Genomic DNA, 20,069 nt, shown 5'->3' with positions numbered 1-20,069 from the left:
ATTAAAGGTGTCCATCACCACTGCCTAGCTCTGAGCCTTGTGGCTAGTTTTGCTTTCTGAACATACCCTCAGGCAAGCTTTAATAAACCATAAATAATATAACATCTGCTGTGGCATTTGCTTGCCCCCCCATACTTAATTAAAAGTGAAATTTCTTTTAAAAGGTTTATTTAGTTATTGTGTATACAGTGTTCTGTCTGCATGTATCCCTGCAAGCCAGAAGAGAGCACCAAAATTCATTAAGGATGGTTGTGAGCTGTCATGTGGTTGCTGGGAATTGAACTCAGGACCTCTGGAAGAGCAGCCAGTGCTCTTAACCTCTGAGCCATCTCTCCAGTTCCCATAAAAGTGAAATTTTAAAGATTTTGTTTATTTGGAGTTCTTTGAGTGTATATTTGGATTTTAGGATGGACTTTTCTATTTTTGTAAAATATACTTTGGGATTTCCATATGATTTGCATTGAATCTGTAAATTGCTTTGGTAATCTTAACTTAATGTTATTAAGTTCTCTAATACATAAACATTGTTGCCTTTGTATTTATCATATCTTTAATTTTGTCAGTACTTTTTAGTTGTATGGGTACAAATCTTTTGCCTACTTATTTAACTTTATTTGAAAATGTATTTTATATGCCATAAGGATGACCCAACTAAGAGTCTAAGCAATAGTGGAGAGGCTACCTTCGCCATAATGAGATCGATGACTACCTTACATGACATCCTAGAGCCTTCATCTAGCAGTTGATAGAAGCAGAAGCAGAGAATCATAGCTAAATACTGAGCTGAACTTCTGGAATCCAGTTGTAGAGAGGGAGGCGTGATGAGCAAAGGGGTCAAGACCATGCTGGGGAAACCCACAGAGGCAGCTGACCTAAACAAGTGGGAGCTCAAAGACCCCAGTGTGACAGCTGGGGAAACCAGCATAAGACTGAAGTAGGCCCCCTGAACGTGGGTGTCAGTTGGGAGGCCTGGGCAGTCTTTGGAGCCTCTGGCAGTGGAACCAGTATTTATCCCTAGTGCACAAATGGGATTTGGGAGCCCATTCTCTATGGAGGGATACTCTCTCAGTCTGGATACATGGGAGAGCCCCTAGGTCCTGCCCAAAATGATGTGACAGACTTTGATGATCCCACTTGGAGGCCTAAGGTTTCAGATCACCCTGGAGCTTAAGTTATATGCAACTGTGAGCTGCCTGCCATACGTGCTGGGAAATGACTCAGGGACCCTTAACCACGGAACCATCTCTCCAACCCCAAACACCATAAATTTTATCGTATTCTAAAAAGACTACTGACCTTTCAAAATTTAAGTTACTATTTTCAGTAGTTCCTCTTTTTTTGGTTTTTACGAGACAGGGTTTCTCTGTATTGTTTTGGAGGCTGTCGGTCCAGCCCGGCCTCGAACTCACAGAGATCCGCCTGCCTCTGCCTTCCAAGTGCTGGGATTAAAGGCGTGCGCCACCACCGCCCAGCCAGTAGTTCCATTTTATACACAGTTGCACATAGTTTTATTAGTTCTTATTATCAATCCAGTTAGTAACAGATCAGTTTTTAAATAAAACTAACTATAGTTATGTTACTTTTTTGAGACATGGTGTATCTACATAGTTCTGGCTGTCCTGGAACTTACTATGTGGAGTGGACTTGTCTTGAACTCACAGACATCCATCTTCTTCTGCCTTCCAAGTGCCGGGATTAAAGATGCAGGCACATGCTACCACACCAATCAAGTTACTTACTTATTAAATTATTTTTCCGTATCATCTTATTTTAAAGTTCCTACAAACCTCTGAGCAATATATTATTGACATTTTACTATTGCAGGAGCTGAAGGCAAATGATAATATCTGATCCAGAACCAAGACTAGATAACCATTCTTAGTCACATTTCCACTATCTTATTCTATCTTGGAAAATCATAGAGCCCTATCAAGTGGCAATATGAGGATACATTTAAACTAATTAATTGTTAAATATAAAGAGTGTACATTTATGAAAAGATCTCTTCTTTTTTTCATAGCTAAAAGTAGTCAATGTGATCAAGCCCAGCTATTTCTTAGGTATTTTCATTGTGCCAACTTTAATTTTAGTTTCATCTTAATTAAATATTGGGAAGCTAGTGTGAATGCCTACAATCAATCTCAGTACTTGAGGTTAAGACAGTTGGATCAGGAGTTCAAGGCTAGACTGTCCGACATGGGACCCTGTCTCAAAAAATCAAAACCAAGTAAAATGCAAATAAGAAAGATATGGTGCCATATCACATGCAGTAACTGTAGCACTCAGGAGGCTGAGGAAGATGATACCCACGAGTTTGAGAACAGCCAGAGATGCATAGTAAGAGTGTTGTAATTTAAGAAAAGCAGCGCATGAGAAAAAGACACCACGTGACAGGATTCAAGCAGAGGGATTTTTTATTAGGGAACCGGATTATAAAAAGGGAAAAGGGGAATCGGGAGACTGGCCTCCTGGGACAGGAGCAGTAGGAGAGAGGAAAGGGGCAGAGACAGAGGTGGGGAGGGAACAGACAGAGAGAGAGAGAAAGAGAGAGATGGATGGGAAGTGGGCAGGCCCTTTTAAAAGGGAATGTAGTGAATATGCACAGGTGGTGCTCTTAGTGGCTGCAGGTGAGGGCGTATCCTGTCAGAATACTAACAAAGAGTATGTTTCAAAAACAGAACCAAATACAAAAGCCCCCAAAATCTTAGTGCAAGTGGAGTTACTGGGCCTCCTACTGGTTAATATAGATACCCATATAGTGGATAACATTTTTTTCCTGCTTGTTTATTAATTTGTCTTCACTATGATTCAAGATAACTGGAACTTTTGTTCTACCATTTCTAATATTATTAAAGATTTTTTTGGACATTTTTAAAATTGAGTGTTTCTCCCCACATGCATCCTGGTGCCTACAGAGGTCAGAAGACGGCATCAGACCCGTTGGAACTGTAGTTTAGGGATGGTTGTGAACCACCCCATCAGTGCTGAAACCAAGCCCAGCCCTCTGCAAGAGCAACAAGTGTTCTTAACTGTTGATCCATCTCTCCAGCCTTTCATTTCTTTGTTTGTTTTTCCTTTTGAATATTCTTTTATTTTCAACTCCAGGTTGAATATGATGCAGAAAATTCTCCTTATGACCAACCCAGATGCCCTGAAAGTGGGTGTCAGTGAGGAGGCCTGGGCAATCTATTGGGCCTCTGGTAGTGGATCAGTATTTATCTCTAGTGTACAAATGGATTTTGGGAGCCCATTCCACATAGAGAGATACTCTCTTAGCCTAGACACACAGGGGAGGGCCTAGGCCCTGCTCCAAATGATGTAACAGACTTCAAAGATCCCCCATGGGAATCCTCACCCTCTCTGGGGAACAGAAAGGGGATGGGATAGGGGGCCGGTGGGGGTCAGGGGAGGAGAGGAGGGAGAGGGAACTGGGATTGACATGTAAAACAAGGTTGTTTCTAATTTAAATAAAAAAAGGAAAAAAATTCTCCTTATGCCCTTATAGAGCAAAATAGTCCCCTTGCAGAATCCACAAGAAGTTCCCTGTGCTGGAGATAAGTAGTTCTGATATTGAGTTATACTTATTTTAGAGTAAAACATTGTGACCCAATTATATTATCATTTGACATACTCGTTTCCCCCTTTTCTTGTTGTTTTTAATTTGTTCATTTTACCAACCACAGCCTTCCCTCCCTTCTCTCCTCCCTTTCCCTCCCCCACTTCTCTTCCACCCACCCATCCACTCCTCCATCTCCATTTAGAAGAGGTAAGGCCTCTCATGAGAGTCAACAAAGAATGGGACATCAAGTTGAGGCAGGATCAAGCTCTACCCCCTGCTTCAAGGCTGAACAAGGCATCCCACCATAGGAAATAGGTTCCAAACAGCCAGCTGATACATCAGGGACAGGTCCTGGTCCCATTGCTAGGGGACCCACAAGCAGACCAAGCCACAGGACATACTCTTTTATCTTGAGTTGAAATCAGTTTCCCACTTTGAGTAAGCAACAATATTTGCTTTTAATATTTTTAGAAATCTCTGGTGGCATACAGTTATAGTGCTAAAACTAGAAGCCCCATTGCCTTTCCAAGCATTAATATTCTAGTTTAGCAAAATGGGAGTAAATGACTTATATTTTAAAAGGCGTTTAGAGGGTGTTTGAGTTTCTTTTCCCATTGCAATGATAAAATACTCTGAGAAAAGCAACCTAAGGGCAAAGTGTTTTAGCTCATAGTTCCAGGGTATAGTTCATGGTAGTAGAGGATTCAAGACAACAAGAGCATGACAGAACTGGTCATTGAACAGGTGAGGCATCCTAATTTTAGACTTTCATCTCCCAAAATGGTGAGCTGAACCTTATCATTGCATTACAAACCTTTTTTTCTTGCATCTGTTAAGTCAGATATTAAACATATTTGCAAATTTACAAAATAATTCCAGTTTTAATATATTTCTTGATTTATAACATACCTTTGTGCTCATAAAATATTAATGATGATATATAATTGTTTTACTGCTATATTTTGAAATGAATTAATAGGTATCTAAAATTGATTCAGTATTAATATATAATTTACATAAACAATGCTTCTTGAAGCCAATTATAGGAGGAATCTCAAGGCCATTTTAAGTATGTTATAGGCAGGAAATTAAGATCGGTACAGTGGGTGTGTAACATCTTATACCATTTTATCATGTTTGTAGATTCAAAATTGAGGGTGGTGGTACATGCCTGTAATACTAGCCCTGAAGAAGTTGAAGGCCAGTCTGGGCTCATAATGAGTTGGAGGTCATCCTAGGGTACATGAGGCCCTGACTCAAAACAGACAAGCTGAAGGTATCTTTTGTAACCAATTCTCACAGCTGAATAAATATTCTATAAAACGTCATAGATTAATCAGTTTTATATAGTTTGAACTACAGAATAGTAAAGTAGGTTGCAGTAATAAAAATGTGGTACTTTTTGTCTTTGCAAAGGACCCAGGTTTGATTCCCAGCACCCACATGGTAGCTCACAGCCATCTGTAGCTCCAGTTCCAGGGTATCCAATGTCCTTTTCTGAGCTCAGGTGCTAGTCATGCACATGTTGCATAGACATATATACTAACTATTCTACTAAAACACTTATATACAGAAAAAATAAAATAAATCTCAAAATATTTTTTAAGTTGTGGTACCAGTCAATCCAAAGTCAGATTTCCATATTATATAGCTTTTTGGTTGGTCAGGGAGTTCTAAGTATAAACCTCAGGATTGTTAAAAAATGAGGCCTGGGTTTTGTTTCATTTTTCATTCACTCAATATTATTGCAGTGTCAGTAGTTGTTTGTTTTTTTTTGTAGTTAGTAATCAGTTCCTATTTCTGAAAGGAATGGACCTGTATATTTCCACAGGGAATTCTTAAACATAGTATAGTACTTAATATAAGGTAGATATATTACAGCTAATACTGAGAACATTAAATGTCTAATACAAAGTAATTTAAAAATTGTATAATTGATACTATGCAAAAATAATTTTTCCCTATTAAATACAATTCATTCTAAGTGAAACTAAAATTGTAGTTTATAAATACAAAATTATTTTGGTGCAACATAACAATCTTATCTGCATATAGCAAACCAAAGCTGTATATAAAGAAATTTTCACTGTAACTAATAGTGTGCAAAAAGAATTTCTACCTTATTAAATAAAATATATCCAAAGTGAATCTAAAATTATACTCTATAAACTTAAAGGTTTTCTGGTGCAGTACACCAATGATATTTGTAAATAGCAAATCAAACTTTTGTATAAAGGAATTCTTTCCACCAAGCAACAAGAAGCAGGTAATTTTGGAAAGGGTTGAGACATTCAAAATACACTAGAACTAACTTACAGATTTAAAACATTGTAGGCATAAAGTTTAACTTTGCCGTTCATACTTGTGTTATTCAGTTATGCATTGATACTACAGAAGTTTCTTCATGTTACCTGGGTAAAAGCTGGACATACATAACAAAGGAAGAAACAGCTGATATTTCAACATGAATGCTAAGTGCATGTCAAAATTTTTCACCACAAATATTTTTACTAAAAGCTTTTTTCTTTCTATTGTTTTCGAATCTTCCACTTTTAGGGTATTTTTACCTCTCTTCCTGGAGACAAATGTCTCAGATCTTTATGTATCTCTATTTAGAAAGGGATGTGATTCTGGCTAATATCCCTTTAGATTCTTCCTTCCGGAAGGAAAATAAGCAAAGAAAGCAAATATTATGTCAGAAGGAAAAGAAATGAAGAAAACAAGTATTTCAGAACTTTTTGTCACCTTAGAAGACATTTTAATATAGTACTAGCCAAAGAAGTGCTCACTGTTACTTTCTCATACTTGCTTGCATGTGGATATAAGGTAAGGATATTTGATTAAAGGTGCTTTGCAGTTAGTTATTTTAAGGTCACCGTTCTTTAAAACGCTTTGGTAATAGGTGGCTTGGATGTTCCAGTCTTCCTAGGCACAAATTATATATAGGTGAGCTTGTTTTAGGCTTTATCATAACTGGGAACTATGGTATCCTAATGTTCTAATTAAGCCAGTTCCAGGGTCATTGGTGGCAGTCTAACTAGTCAGTAGTCAATTTTGTTTTGCAGGTATTTAAACATGGCTTCTATCCCTGCTACAGAGCCCCAAATATCCTTCAGCCCTCTGCACTCCCTCTCATTGGCTTGCTCCAACTCCGTCTTGGTGTTAAAGCGCAGTAGGGCTTTCGACTCTTGCAGGACAACTGCATCACATGAGGCCATCTCCTTGACTCGAATCATGACTTCCTGGCTGAAGGTTTGTGGCCAAAATACCTGAGAGACCAGGCCCTTCTCACAAGCTTCCTGTGCTGTCAGCTTCCGCCCACTGAGTAGCATTTCATTCGCAGAGGCTTGTCCCATCATCTTGGGAAATGTAAAGCTCGAACAGCCATCTGGACTCTGTCCAAAGGTGGTATAGGGTGTTTGAAACCAAGCCTTTTCATTAGCCCAAACCACATCACAAAGAGGCAATATGGATGCTCCCAGTCCAAGGGCTGGGCCGTTGACTGCTGCGATAATAGGCTTCTTAAACTGAATGAAAGTATTCACAAATTTTTTGATTGATCCTGACATTCTAGTGCTTTCGCTTTTCTTGTTCCCTCTCAGATGTTGTATAAAATAACTAAAGTCCAGGCCAAAACAGAAGACACTGCCAATGGCACCGAGTAGTACCAGCTTGCTGTCGTCTTCAGCAGCTTTGTTCAGAGCATTTTGAATTTCTGTCATCACTTCTAGATTTAGTGAGTTATTTGGCGATGATTTTGTGGATAAAAAGATGTGGGTGAAGCCATCTTGCTTCCTCACCACGATATCTTTGAATCTGGAGGGACTCTCTATCAGCCTTAAGCTGAAACGCAGCTGCCTTTCAGGCCTTTTCTTTCCAGTAAGTTGCCTGTTCTTGGTCATCTCTTCTGTAACAGGTGTCTCCTTGTTAGTTGTTTCTGTAACGGGTTCTTTCATGTTACTTGTATCCACGGATGAAGATTGTCCTGTAGTAGCAGTAGTCGAGGATGTGGCCCCGTCTGTGGTCATGGGGCAAGATGAAGATTGACCTTTGCTGGTAACAGCCAACTGTGTAGGTATGGCTGCCATCATTTGGCCAGACAGAGAGTGGCTTTTTTTGGCAGCTACCAAGTGCTTGGCAGTGGGGGCAGTTACCAGATCAGGCATCGATTGACTCTTTTTGATATCAGCTAAGCCTGTCGCCATGGCTGTGGTCGCCTGGTGAGATAAAGAATGACCGCTGTTGGCAACTGCCAAGCATATGGCTGCAGCTCTGGTCACCGGACCAGATGGAATTTTTCTTCTGGGAACGGACAATTGCGTGGCTTTAGCTGTGGGACTTTTTTTCCCAACAGCCAAGCATGTGGCCATGGCTTTGGTCACCCGGCTAGATGAAGACTGACTTTTTCTGGCAATGGTTAAGCCCATAGCCATGGCCCTAGTCATTGGGCCTGATGAAGATTGGCTCTTTCTGGCAAGGGCCAAGCGCATGGACATGCGTTTGGTCGGCTGGCCAGACGAAGACTGGTTCTTTGTGGCAACAGCCAGACCTTTGCCCATGACTGTGGTCACTGAGCCAGACAAAGACTGGCGCTTTCTGGCAATAGCCAAGCGTGTTGTCATGGTCACGGTCACTAGGGCTGACGTCTGCGGGTTTGTTTGTGGATTTCTACGGGTCGCAACTTGGGTTGCCACTCTCTGTGGCTACTTTGTGGGTTAGTATGTCCTTGTGACCCTGCTTGGCTTGACCCAGTTTCTTGGGGTGTTTAGTCCGAAGGCCGGCCGGCCCCTCCCTTTTCTTAACTGAGCGCCTAGGAGCAGCTATCTCCACACCTGAGGATGCAGAGTCCTCGTTCTTTGCCTTGGAGAGGCGGGGCGTTTTCCTTGAATTTCTAGCAGGCATTTGAAAGAAAGTGCTTAGATTTGGTGGTATTAGAAAAAGTGCCTTTAGGGAAAGGCAGGTATTGGCTGACCTGATGATCGGTCGGCTTTCCAGTATTGCTGTTAAAGTTCCTATTGGTCGCGGATATGTTGCCCTCACCCTAGCTCTTCTAGGACAACAGACTGGGTGTGGTCTGCTTAACAGGTCTACTTCCAGTTCACAGGCGATATACTAGCTGTTCTAGCCCTTCTGTGGCACTAGAATAGTCTGGCTTGCATTTCTTGTCATTTTAAAAACGATTCTTCTTTATAATCCATTTTACTCCTTTCCATATATACTTAAGCAATTGATACTGAAGAACCAGTGCTAATCAAGAGAACAATGACTGAAAAAGCTCATCATTTTTACTCAGAGTTCTTTGTGTACCACGTTTATTTATTTGCCTAGTCATCTAATTGAGGAAATTTTGTTGCTTCCAAATTTTGTCACTCGTGAATACTGCTGCCATAAATGTCTTTGTGTAGATTTTTGTGTGGACATATTTTAAGAATTTTGACCATTTTTTGCTTCCTACAAATTTTTAGTTAAAAAATTAGTATACAAAACAATGGGCTTAATTATAAGATATTCACTCATGCATAGCATGGATTTTGCAAAAATAAAACAGTTTCACAAAAATGCCTGTCATCTTTGTGCAGCAGCCATGCTAATTTTGTCTAAATTATTTCAGTTTTAGTATGTGTACCACCAAAGTGAGCACTGGTAATACATTTTTAATGTGGTGAAATATCAAGGGCTGTGATCACTGTGTTTTGTTATGTTTAGGTGGTTTAAAAATATTACAAATATTTTCAGACAGGTACAGCTTACTATATTATTAATATTTTAGACAGGTTCATCTTACTATATAATTATTAATATTTTCAGACAGGGTCTTACTATGTAGACCAGACTGATCTGAAACTCACTATGTAACCCAGGCTGGTCTCAAATTGAAGATCCTCCTGCATCAGGCTCCCAAAAGCTGGGATTGTAGGTTTGGTTCACCATGCCAAGCTATTGTTTAGTTATAGAAGAGGGACCAAATTGTCTTTCTAACTTGGTGTACCATTTGGCATTCCCACCGGTAATGAGAATGCTAATCACTCTCAGACTAGACTGGTCAGGTGCCTGGGATTAAAGGCATGCCCTACCACCACCGAGCTCATCAATTACTCCTTGATATTTTATGTAAAGTATCACTGCCATACTTAAAGCCATTCAAGTTTTTCCTTAAGTTATTTTCAGTTGGTTTATTTTTTATATTCTTTTAGGGTCAGGGAATATACTTCGGAGGATTTCCATCTTGTTAAATTTATGAAGGGTTATTCATTGTCCTTGTGAATTATATATCCTAAAAATTTCCTTGTGAACTTGGGAAAATGAAGAAACTACAGTTTTCCCAAGTTTGCAAGGAAAGTTTCTCCGTAGAAATACTTAAAAGCCTTTGTAGATGTATGTTGTATCTAGCATGTTTACATGTTTGTTAATGTCTTATATTTCTCTTTCAGTTTTCTACCGGTTTGTTTTCTCTATTTTTAAATGTGTCACACTGATATCTCTATCTAGTTTTTGTTGACTTGTTTGTTCCTAAATTGCTGTCTGTTTTTTGTTTCAATGTTCTTTGGTCAACGCTATGCTTATAATTGTTAATATCTTTCTGATGGATTTTGTCAGTTATAAAATTTTATGTCTTTCATCATAATTTTGTCTTTTCTATTTCTGTTTTTGTTTTTTAGAGACGGGGTTTCTCTGTGGCTTTGGAGGCTGTCCTGGAACTAGCTCTTGTAGACCAGACTGGCCTCGAACTCACAGAGATGAGCCTGCCTCTGCCTCCTGAGTGCTGGGATTAAAGGTGTGCACCACCACTGCCCAGCCTTTTATTTGCTTTTTAAACTCAGTTTGTTTTCTTTATGTGTGTTTGCCTGTGCGAGTTTGTGTCCATCACTTCTAAGCAGTATCTCAGAGAGGCCAGAAGTGTTTCAGATTTTCTGGGATGGAAGTCACAGGTGATTGTGAACTGCCTGCCACATCATCTTTGGGAATCAATCCCAGGTCCTCTACAAAAGTAGTAAACTAGAGTTGACACTAGTAATTTTTTTACTTTTCCAATATGCTGTATTTATTTATTGAAAATAGATTTTTCATACAATATATTCTGATCACCATTTCCTGTCTACCAGTTCCTTTCATATCCTCCCAACCTCTCCACCCACCCAAATCCACACCCTTTCTTGCTGTCTCTCATTAGAAAACAAGCAGGCAATTAAAAAAGGCAGAGTTGGCCCAAACAAGCAAACATACACAAAAAAGAGCCAAAAAAGTGCAAGAAACACACACAGAAGAGAGTCACTCATTTGTACACACAGAATCCCATAAAACACAAAATCTGATACCATAACATGTAACTAGAAGACCTGTAATGTTAAAAAATGTACAGACACAGCCTTCTGAGACAAAGAACCTTTAAAAAAGCCCACTGAGTTTGTTTTGTGTTGGTCATCTACTTCTGAGCATGGGACCTGGTCTTAAATGGTTTGGATACTGAGAACTGATTGGAGAAAAATAATTTTTCCTTTGCAAGTAGTTATCAGTTGGAGATAGCTTTGGTTAGGGATGGGGCCTTGTGTCCACTTGCCCTCTCAGCTGGGACCCCATGTGGCTTAGTCCCATGCAGGCCCTGTACATGCTGCCACAGTCTCTGCTAGTTCCTGTGTGTTTCTGCTCTGTTGTGTTTAGGATACTTTGCTTCGTTGGTGTCTTCTGTTCCCATTGGCTCTTAGAATCTTTTTGCCTCCTCTTCCACAACGTTTCCCTGATCTCTGAGTGGAGGGATTTGATGACAACATACTATTTAGGAATTTGTGTCTTAAGATCTCTCACTGTCTCTGCACTTTCAGTTGTGAGTCTCTGTATTTGTTTCCATCTACTGTGGGATGGCTGAGCAAGACACTGATCTATGAATGTAGAAGAATGTCTTTTGGAGTAACTTCTTTTTTTGGTTTTTCGAGATAGGGTTTCTCTGTATTGCTTTGGAGGCTGTTCTGGAACTCACTCTGTACACCAGGCTGGCCTTGAACTCACGGAGATCCCCCAGCCTCTACCTCCTGGGTACTGTGATTAAAGGCGTGGACCACCAACGCCTGGCTTGGAGTAATTTCTTAACTATGTTCCTTTAGCAAAATAGTAGTATTTGATTTTTCCATTGGCTCTTACCCTATCTAGTCTCAGGTTCTTGGCAATCAGTATAAGGGATGGGTTCCATTTCATACAGTGGTCCTTAAATCCAATCAGGTATTACCTGGTTACTCCCACTGTTGCAGCAGTACATCTTTCAGGCAGGTCACCATTGTAGATTATACGGTGTGTAGCTTGGTTTTTGTTTACCTTTCTCCTTTGTTAGTGTACAGAGTTCCTTAAAGTACCTCGAATACTAGTCAGTAGGAGTGAAGTCTGTAGGTAGGGAACAGTTCTACATCTCCATGTTCAATGAGTTGTCTTCAGCAATTGGGCCTTACCATCAGTTTGTGGAGAGCAACCAATAGTTTTGGCAATAGACTAATTTGTTTGGGAATTTCTGTGGAGCCCTTTGGCCAACAATTCAATTAGATACAACCCATTCCTGGAACTGGAGATTTCATTTGGTGGCAAGAGATGTCTAGTTGTAACTTTGCTTCTCCTGTTATTTTGTTATACCATTTTCATTTCCTTTATATATGTATATATTTTAATGTATTAGGTTTCCAACAACCCCTCAAATGGTCCTTAGGTTTAGCTGTCCCTCACCACATTCCTTCCCTAACACATTTCTTCTCTCCCCCTCCTTGATAATTCTTTCCAGTCCCCACTACTGTCCATCTGTAACTATCTATTCTATTTCCCCTTTTTAGGTAGATTTATTCCCTGTACCAAACCTCTGTGGTTATATTGATTGTAACCTACTTATTGATAACTTGACAACTAATAACCACATATAAATGAGTACATTTTATATATGTCATTTTGGGTCTGGGTTACCTCATTCAGGATGATTTTTTTCTAGCTCCATGCATTCATTCTAGCTCCATTGCCAGAATATTTCATGATTTTTTAAATGATTAACATTTCATTGTGCCAATGTAGTATGTTTTCTTTATCCATCTTTCTGTTGAGGACAATCCAGGTCGTTTCCAATTTTGGCTATTATGAATAAATAGAGCAGCAATGAACATGGTTCAGCAGGTGTCTTTGTGGTAAGTTGGAGAGTCCTTTGGCTGTATGCACAAGAATAGTGGTATAGCTAGATCTTAACATAGATCTATTCCCAGCTGCCTGAGGAACCACCACACTGATTGCCTTAGTGGCTGTATAAGTTTGTGCTCCCATTAGCAATAGATAAGTGTTCTCCTTATTCCAAAACTTTGCCAGTATGAGCTGTCATTTGTTTTGTTGATCTTGACTATTCTGACCTGTGTAAGATGATGTCTCAAAGTAGTAGTGATTTGAATTTCCCTGATGATTAGGATTTTGAACTTTTCTTTAAGTGCTTCGTAGCCATTTGTGTTTCATCTATTGAGGATTCTCTTTTTTATATCTGTACCCCATTTTTCATTGAGTTATTTGTTTTCTTGATGTCTAGTTCTTTGAGTTCTTTATATATTTTAGATATTAGCCCTCCATTGGATGTATAGTTGGTAAAAGTATTTTCCATTATATAGCTTTCCACTTTGTCTGAGCAGTGGTGTTCTTTGCCACACAGAAGTTTTCCCTTGTTTGGTTAGAATTACTCAATTATATTTTTGAGGCTATTGTGAAAGGACATGTTTCCCAAATGTCTTCCTTTGACAGTTTGTCAAAGTATATAGGAAAGTTACTGATTTTTGTGTGTTAATTTTCTGTTCCTTTACTTTGCCGAAAGTGTTTATCAACTGTTATCAGTTCCCTGGTGGAATTCCTAGGGTCATTTATGTATCATCTGTAAATAAGGATATTTTGACTTCTTCCATTCCTATTTGTATCTCCTTGACCTCCTTCAGTTGTTTTATTTCTCTTATACTTCAAGTACTATATTCAATAGATATGAAAAGAGTGGGCAGCTTTATCTTGTTCCTGATTTTAGTAGAATTGTTTTGAGTTTCTCTCCATTTAATTTGGTGTTGGCTATAGCGTAACTGTATATTGCCGTTATTGCTTAGGTGTATCTTTTGTATCCCTAATCTCTCCAGGATTTTTACCATGAAGGGGTGTTGGATTTTGTTAAAGGTCTTTTCTGCATCTATGTGATTATAATCTTTCAATTTTTTACAGCATTAATTACATTTATTGATTTATGTATGTTGAACCATCCCTTCATCTCTGGGATGAAACCTACTTGATCATGTTGGATCTTTTTGATGTGTTCTTGGATTTGATTTGCAAGTAATTTTATTGAGAAAATTAGCATCTATATTTATAAGGGAAATTGTTTCTGTAATTGTCTTTCTGTGTTGGAACTTTGTGAGCTTTACGTATTAGGATAATTGTAGTCTCATAAGAAGAATTAGGCTATGTTCCTTCTCTTTCTATTTTTTTAAAAATAATTTGAGGAGTATTGCTGTTACTTCTTTAAAAGTTTGGTAAAATCTTATGCTGAATCCATGTGGCCCTGTGCTTTTTTGGGGTGTGGGAGACTTTAATTACTGCTTCTATTTCAGTAGGGGTTATAGTTCTGTTTAAATTTATTATCTGATCCTGGTTTAACTTTGGTAGGTGATATACATCCAGAAATTTATGTTTTTTTTTAGTTTTCCAATTTTATGGGTACAGATTTTTGAAGTGTATACTTTGGTGTGTGTTATATGTCCTCCTTTAATCTCTAATTTTATTAATTTTGATCTTCTCTGTCTTTTAGTAAATTTGGCCAAGGGTTTATCAATTTTGGTGGTTTTCTCAAAGAACCAACTCATGTTTCATTGATTATTTGTATTAGTTTTGCTTCTATTTTTATCAGCTGAGTTTGATTATTTCCTGTCTTGTATGTTAGTTTTTAGAGCTCTAAGGTGTGCCATTAAATTGCTAATGTGAAATATCTCCAGTTATTTTATGTAGGTACATATTGTTGTCCCGTAAGTTTGGGTATGTTGTGTTTTCATTTCATTAAATTCTAAAAAAGTTTCAAATATTTTTCTTAATTTCTGTCTTGACCCATTTTTTTAAAGTAGTGCATTGTTCAGTTTCCACAAGTCCATAAACTTTCTGTTGTTTCTATTGATATTCAACTTTAATTTGTGGTGGTCAGATAGGATACAGGATGGTATTTCAATTTTCTTGTATCTGTTGAGACTTGCTTTGTGTATGAGTATGTGGTGAGTTTGGGAGAAAGTTCCAAGATGTGCTAAGAAGAAGGTATATTCTCTTTTGTTTGTGTGAAATGTTTGTGAATATCTGTAAGGTCCATTTGGTTTATAACATAAATCAGTTAGCTCCAGCATTTTGCTGTTGAGCTTTTTGTCTGGATGACCTGTCTATTGGTGGGAGTGGAGTATTGAAGTCTTCCACTATCAGTGTGTGAAGGTCAGTATGTGATTTAAGCTGTAGAACTGTTTATTTTACCCATTTGGGTGCCCTTGTGTTTGGTGCATAGATGTTAAAAATTGCAATGTCCTCTTAGTAGATTTTTTTGTTAAGAATGTAGTATTCTTCACTATCTCTTCTGATTAGTTTTTGTTTGAAGTCTATTTTTGTCAGATACTAAAAATGACTACTCTGGCTTACTTCTTGGGTCCATTTGGTTGGCATATCTTTCCCAACCTTTTAATGTGTGATGATGTCTATCCTTGATAGTAAAGGGTGTTTCTTGGATACAACGGAAGGCTGGATCTTGTTTTAAAATCCAATCTGTTAGAATGGTCTGTGTTCTTTTCTTTCTTTTTTTTGAGACAGGGTTTCTTTGTGTACATACCCCTGGCTGTCCTGGAACTTGCTCTGTAGACCAAACTTGCCTCAAACACAATGATCTGCATGCCTCTGCCTCCCAAGTGCTGGGATTAAAGGTGTATGCCACCAAAACCTAGCATCTGTGTTTTTTTTAATTGGGGCAAGTGAGACTCTCAATGTTGAGAGTTATTAATGAGCAGTTACTGCTATTTTGTTATGGTGTGGGGTTCCTCTTCTTTGATTTGATCATCTGGTATTATTCCTCGTGTTCTCTTGGTGTGGTTAACCTCCTTAGACTGAAGTTTTACTTCTAGTGCCAATATAGAACTAGATTTGTAGATATGTACTGCATAATTTTGGTCTTACCTTGAAATGTTTTTCTTTCTTTGTCTGTTGTGATTAAAAGTTTTGCTGGATATAGTAGTCTTGTCTGGTATCTGTGGTCTTTTAGAGTCCATAGAACATCTGTTCAGGCCCTCTGGCTTTTAGAATCTCCATTATGAATTCAGTTGTTACTCTAATGTGTCTGCCTTAATGTTACTTGTTTTCTCTTTCCTTTGCAGATTTAGTAATCTTTCCTTTCTCTGTTCATTTAGTATTATAGTTCTTATGTGTCATAGGGAATTTCTGTTCTTGTTCAGTCTCATATATATGCTTATTGTACCTTTATGGACTCCCCCTTTCTTTAGGTTAGAGAAATTTTCTTCTATTATTTTGTTGAAAATATTTTCTGTGACCCTGATCTGGGTTTCTTCTCCTTCCTCTGTTTCCATTATTTGTACATATTGTCTTTTTATAATGTCCCAGATTTCCTGGATATTTTGTGCCTGGATTTGTTTAGATTTAACTATTTCTTTGACTGAGATATCTATTTCTTATATCTTGTCTTCCATGCCTGAGAATCTCTGTTTCATATCTTGTATTCTGTTGGTGAGACTTAACCTCTGAGATTTTTGTTTGGCTTCCTAAACTTTTCATTCCCTGTTTTACCTCACTTTGGGTTTTCCTTAGTGTTTCTATTTCTACTTTGTTTTCTTGACCTCTATTCATCATTTCATTCCATTGCTTTCTTGTTTTCACAGGCTGCTTTAAAGGATTTATTCATATCCTCTTTCAGGTCCTTGAGCATATGCTCAATAGCTGTTTTGAATCCCTTGTCTTGTGCTTCAGCTGTATTGCATTTCACAAGCCCGACTGTAGTAGTATTTCTGGCTTATGATGGAGTCATATTGTCTTGGTTGTTAATGATTGTGTTTTTTTTTGATGGTGTCCCAACATCTGTGTTTGAGATGACTGTGATTCTTGGTGTTGATATCTGTTCTTCTTTGGGTGGGTGTTAAGTTCCTTGATTTCTGTTGTCCTCTCTGTATCTTGGGAAAACATAGTGGCTATGACTTTCCTGGTAGGGAGTGCTTCTGAGTCTGCTTTAGGTGTGGCCTCTGTGGGTCCCATATAGAATGCATTTCTTGGTATTGGGGGTTGTCAGGAAGAAATGTTTCAAGGATTAGGGTGTATGGGGCATATTGAAGATATGAGAATCACTAGTGAAAACTAGTAATGTATGAGGAATGTAGCCTTTGGAATATTAACGAAGCATACTGATATTCTTTTTTTTTAGTTTTCCTTGAATTTAATAAACACCTAGAATTAAGGTTTAAGAATTTTATAATTCCTAGTGAGGAGGTGAGAACTGATACTAGCTTCCACTAGACACATTTACCAGCCTAGTCTGCTAAATCTATGATGAACTGTATCTATCCCATGTTAAATCTGTGATAAACTATGCATGCGTTCATTCACAGCATACTGATATTCTTGATTATCTTAGTTATTCTTTTCTGCTGGATGTTTTAGGCAATTTAGGTTGTGAAAACTACATTTCTTTTTCTTTTTTGTTTTTTTTTTACTGTTAAGGCCATTTGAAGAACTGGTCCCCAGGGATCATGTGGGATTGGGTAGAACCTCTGGCTCCTTTAGTCCTTTTATTTTTAACAAGTTATTCTACCTATGTCAGGATAAGTCAAGACCTTACTTGACCATTGTGTTATTTGGAAGCATGAGGGAAGTTTTCTTCAGTGTTCTTCCTTTTGTAGACTGTGCACTGGTTAGAATTAACCAGAAGGGATCACCATGGCCTCTCTGAACTGGAGAACAGGTGACTCCCCATGGTTAAAGAACATTTTAAGAGATGCTCCACAGGATGCCATGGGGCAGAAACAAAAACAGACCAGTGTGGAGCAGTAGTATTATGGTAGTGGTGGTGGGGCAAAACAGTCTATCTTAGAGGGAAATGGGTCTGGAGATACAAATCAGAAATAGCAGGCATTAAGACCCAGCCGAGCTTGAATCTCCAGTCTCTTTCCTGGCAGGCTTGATCCTGCCTTAGCCACTGGCTGCAGCTAGTTTACTACCTGGAAACTTATCATTTGAGTCTCTCCCAGTTGGGATCTGTGTTTTACCAATATTTATCCCTGGCTACTGTAAATCTCAGACTGTTAGTTGCCTTTGTTAACAGGCCAGTGTTGTGAGTAAATAAGTCTTGTAAAACCTGTCCCCAAATTAAAACCAAACAAAAAACTAAAAGTTAAAAATAATCTTGGAGGTCTGGTAAACGTAAAAGGGGGTGCAGTAATAGACACTGTTGCAACCCTGATCTCTATTTACGTTAGCCGAAGAACAACTTCCGCAGCTCCTTTAGCCAAAGTGTCCTAAAGATGTGAAGAAGGAGCATGTGGAGGAAAAGGAAAAGTTTGAGCTTTTCCTCTAAGATGTCCCAGTGCTGCTTAGTTGGCTTGATACTTGTCCTCAGCTTCAAGAATTTTAATAGAATGCAATGTTAAGTAGGTCTAGAGTTGGGCATGGCCATGTGCATTTCCTTCAAGCTCCCAGATACTGTGGCAGATCTGAGACTCACTTTCAGAGTAGCTAGGATCAAGAAGTTCGCTGAACCCCCTGCTGAAAGTAAGATTTTTTTTTTGTTTTTACGAGATAGGGTTTCTCTGTATTGTTTTCGAGGCTGTTGGTCCAGCCCAGCCTCGAACTCACAGCGATCCGCCTGCCTCTGCCTCCCGAGTCCTGGGATTAAAGGCGTGCGCCACCACCGCCCGGCGAAAGTAAGATTTTAAAAGTTGGTGAAAATAATTTATCTGAAGTGTACATTAATGTGATTTCACTTTTTTTTTACCATCATTGAATATTTACCAATGCAAATTGAAAATCATTGACAAAAATAAAAGTATATCTGGCCATATAATCACACTGACTATTTAAATTCTTACTTTTTTGGGTTTAAGCCCTTCATAAATACACTGTGGATTCTGCTTGACAGTATCCTATTCCAAGGCACCATCTGATTAATGTGTAGACTACCTGGCCTGTAGACCCAGCTTTGGTAGATGTCTTGAATTTTGAGTTCCATACCTATAAAATAGAGCTCATTGTTTCTTTAGAGCTAATTGTTTCTTTGTAGGATGGTTCTCGATAACTGTTGTATGCAAAGCGAGAAAATATTGGCCTGTTATGCATAATGGAGTTCAGTTAAGTCATTTCAAGTCAGAGAGGAGAGGGATTCAGGATGACAATATGCTGTGAAGTGTTCAAGACTCTTTTAAATGGCTGTTTCATTTGTTCAGACTTTCTACTGAAAGTAAGAACTGATTAAAATTTCTGTGCTTCCTCTACTACAAGTGTCAGATGTCCCTTTGTGTTTCTTGAGTCCTGTAGCTGTGAGGAGGTCCATGGTGAGAGGATAACTGTGCTGACCATCTCTACTGTCGTCTTCCTTTGCAGATTACTCTTCTGCGGTTCAGAAATTTTCCCAGACACTGCAGTCATTTCAGTTTGATTTCATCGGGGACACTCTGACCGATGATGAGATTAATATTGGTAAGTCTTCAGCAGTGTGGAGCCATAGAACTCAGGAAACCTCCCAGATCCCAAGCAATTCCCTTCTGTTTTGGATCCAGAACAGTACTTGAATGTCCTTATCCCTTTTGGTCCAGTGCAAGGTCCTAAGAGGCTGCTTAAGAATGTTAAGAAAATATTCCTTTTATTATAAATTTCTCTCACTTATAAGCAGTGAAGAGGTCTCCTGAACCTCCATTGATGTCATTGTCTAGATCAAGGGGAGACTTTTCTTTAAATCATCTAAAAAGTCTCATTCTAGTCTTTTGTTTTGAGTCTCATTCTTGTCTTCTGCAAAATAGGGTTAGTATCTCTCTGAAAGTTATTACAGAGGAGATTAAACAGTGGAAAGAACAGGGCCTCTGTGTTTATTTTCATTCTGATGAAGGTAAACAAAGCAAGGATCTTCCAGCTATGGCTCTTGTGCAAATGCATCTCCCTATCTCTTTGTGCATGTACTTTTATTGGGACCTAGCCACACTCGTCTAAGCATTGTCTATGGGTGTTTGTCTTGCAAAACAGCACTGGAGAGTAATGTCCTATGACCCTCAAAAATCTAAGATTCTAACTTTATGCTCTGACGAGATTGAGTTTGTTGACCTTGAGTTCAGCTGACCATGGTGGTGGGTGCATGTCTTCAATACCGGCATCCTGGCGTGAAGCACATGAATTTCTTTGAATTCAATGTAAGCTTGGTCTATATAATGAGCTCTAGGCCAGCCAAGGCTACCTAGTAAGACCTAGTGAGACCCTGTATCAAAAGAAGTATTTCCTAGATGAGAATAATGAACCA

General features: G+C 38.7%; 2 protein-coding genes and 1 non-coding gene across 6 annotated transcripts in view; 1 reads left to right on the top strand and 2 right to left on the bottom strand.

Annotated features, from left to right (window-relative positions):
* The window catches only part of Ophn1 (oligophrenin 1), a 326,237-nt gene that overhangs the window by 75,680 nt on the left and 230,488 nt on the right, over positions 1 to 20,069 (top strand). For all 4 annotated transcript variants that reach the window (XM_040744230.1, XM_040744229.1, XM_040744232.1 and 1 more), the window contains exon 3: positions 19,163 to 19,258. In XM_040744230.1, coding sequence (XP_040600164.1) covers positions 19,163 to 19,258 — 96 coding nt within the window. The remainder of the gene's footprint in view (positions 1 to 19,162; positions 19,259 to 20,069) is intronic.
* LOC101836060 (chromodomain Y-like protein) lies at positions 6,307 to 8,154 on the bottom strand. Its single transcript, XM_040744233.1, has one exon. The coding sequence runs from the start codon at positions 8,116 to 8,118 to the stop codon at positions 6,601 to 6,603; it is 1,518 nt and encodes a 505-aa protein (XP_040600167.1). The 5' UTR covers positions 8,119 to 8,154; the 3' UTR covers positions 6,307 to 6,600.
* Positions 9,094 to 9,200, bottom strand: LOC121140079. Its single transcript, XR_005876918.1, has one exon. It is a non-coding gene; the product is annotated as a U6 spliceosomal RNA (small nuclear RNA).

This window comes from Mesocricetus auratus, unplaced genomic scaffold (assembly GCF_017639785.1).
Source record: "Mesocricetus auratus isolate SY011 unplaced genomic scaffold, BCM_Maur_2.0 Super-Scaffold_100003, whole genome shotgun sequence".
NCBI lineage: Eukaryota > Metazoa > Chordata > Mammalia > Rodentia > Cricetidae > Mesocricetus > Mesocricetus auratus.
Note: the sequence above shows the minus strand (reverse complement) of the source record. Positions and strands in the feature narration are given on the sequence as shown.

Bases quoted from the DNA above. Each gene is read 5' to 3' on its own strand.
- LOC101836060 (XM_040744233.1), bottom strand. From the start codon at position 8,118: ATGGGCAAAGGTCTGGCTGTTGCCACAAAGAACCAGTCTTCGTCTGGC.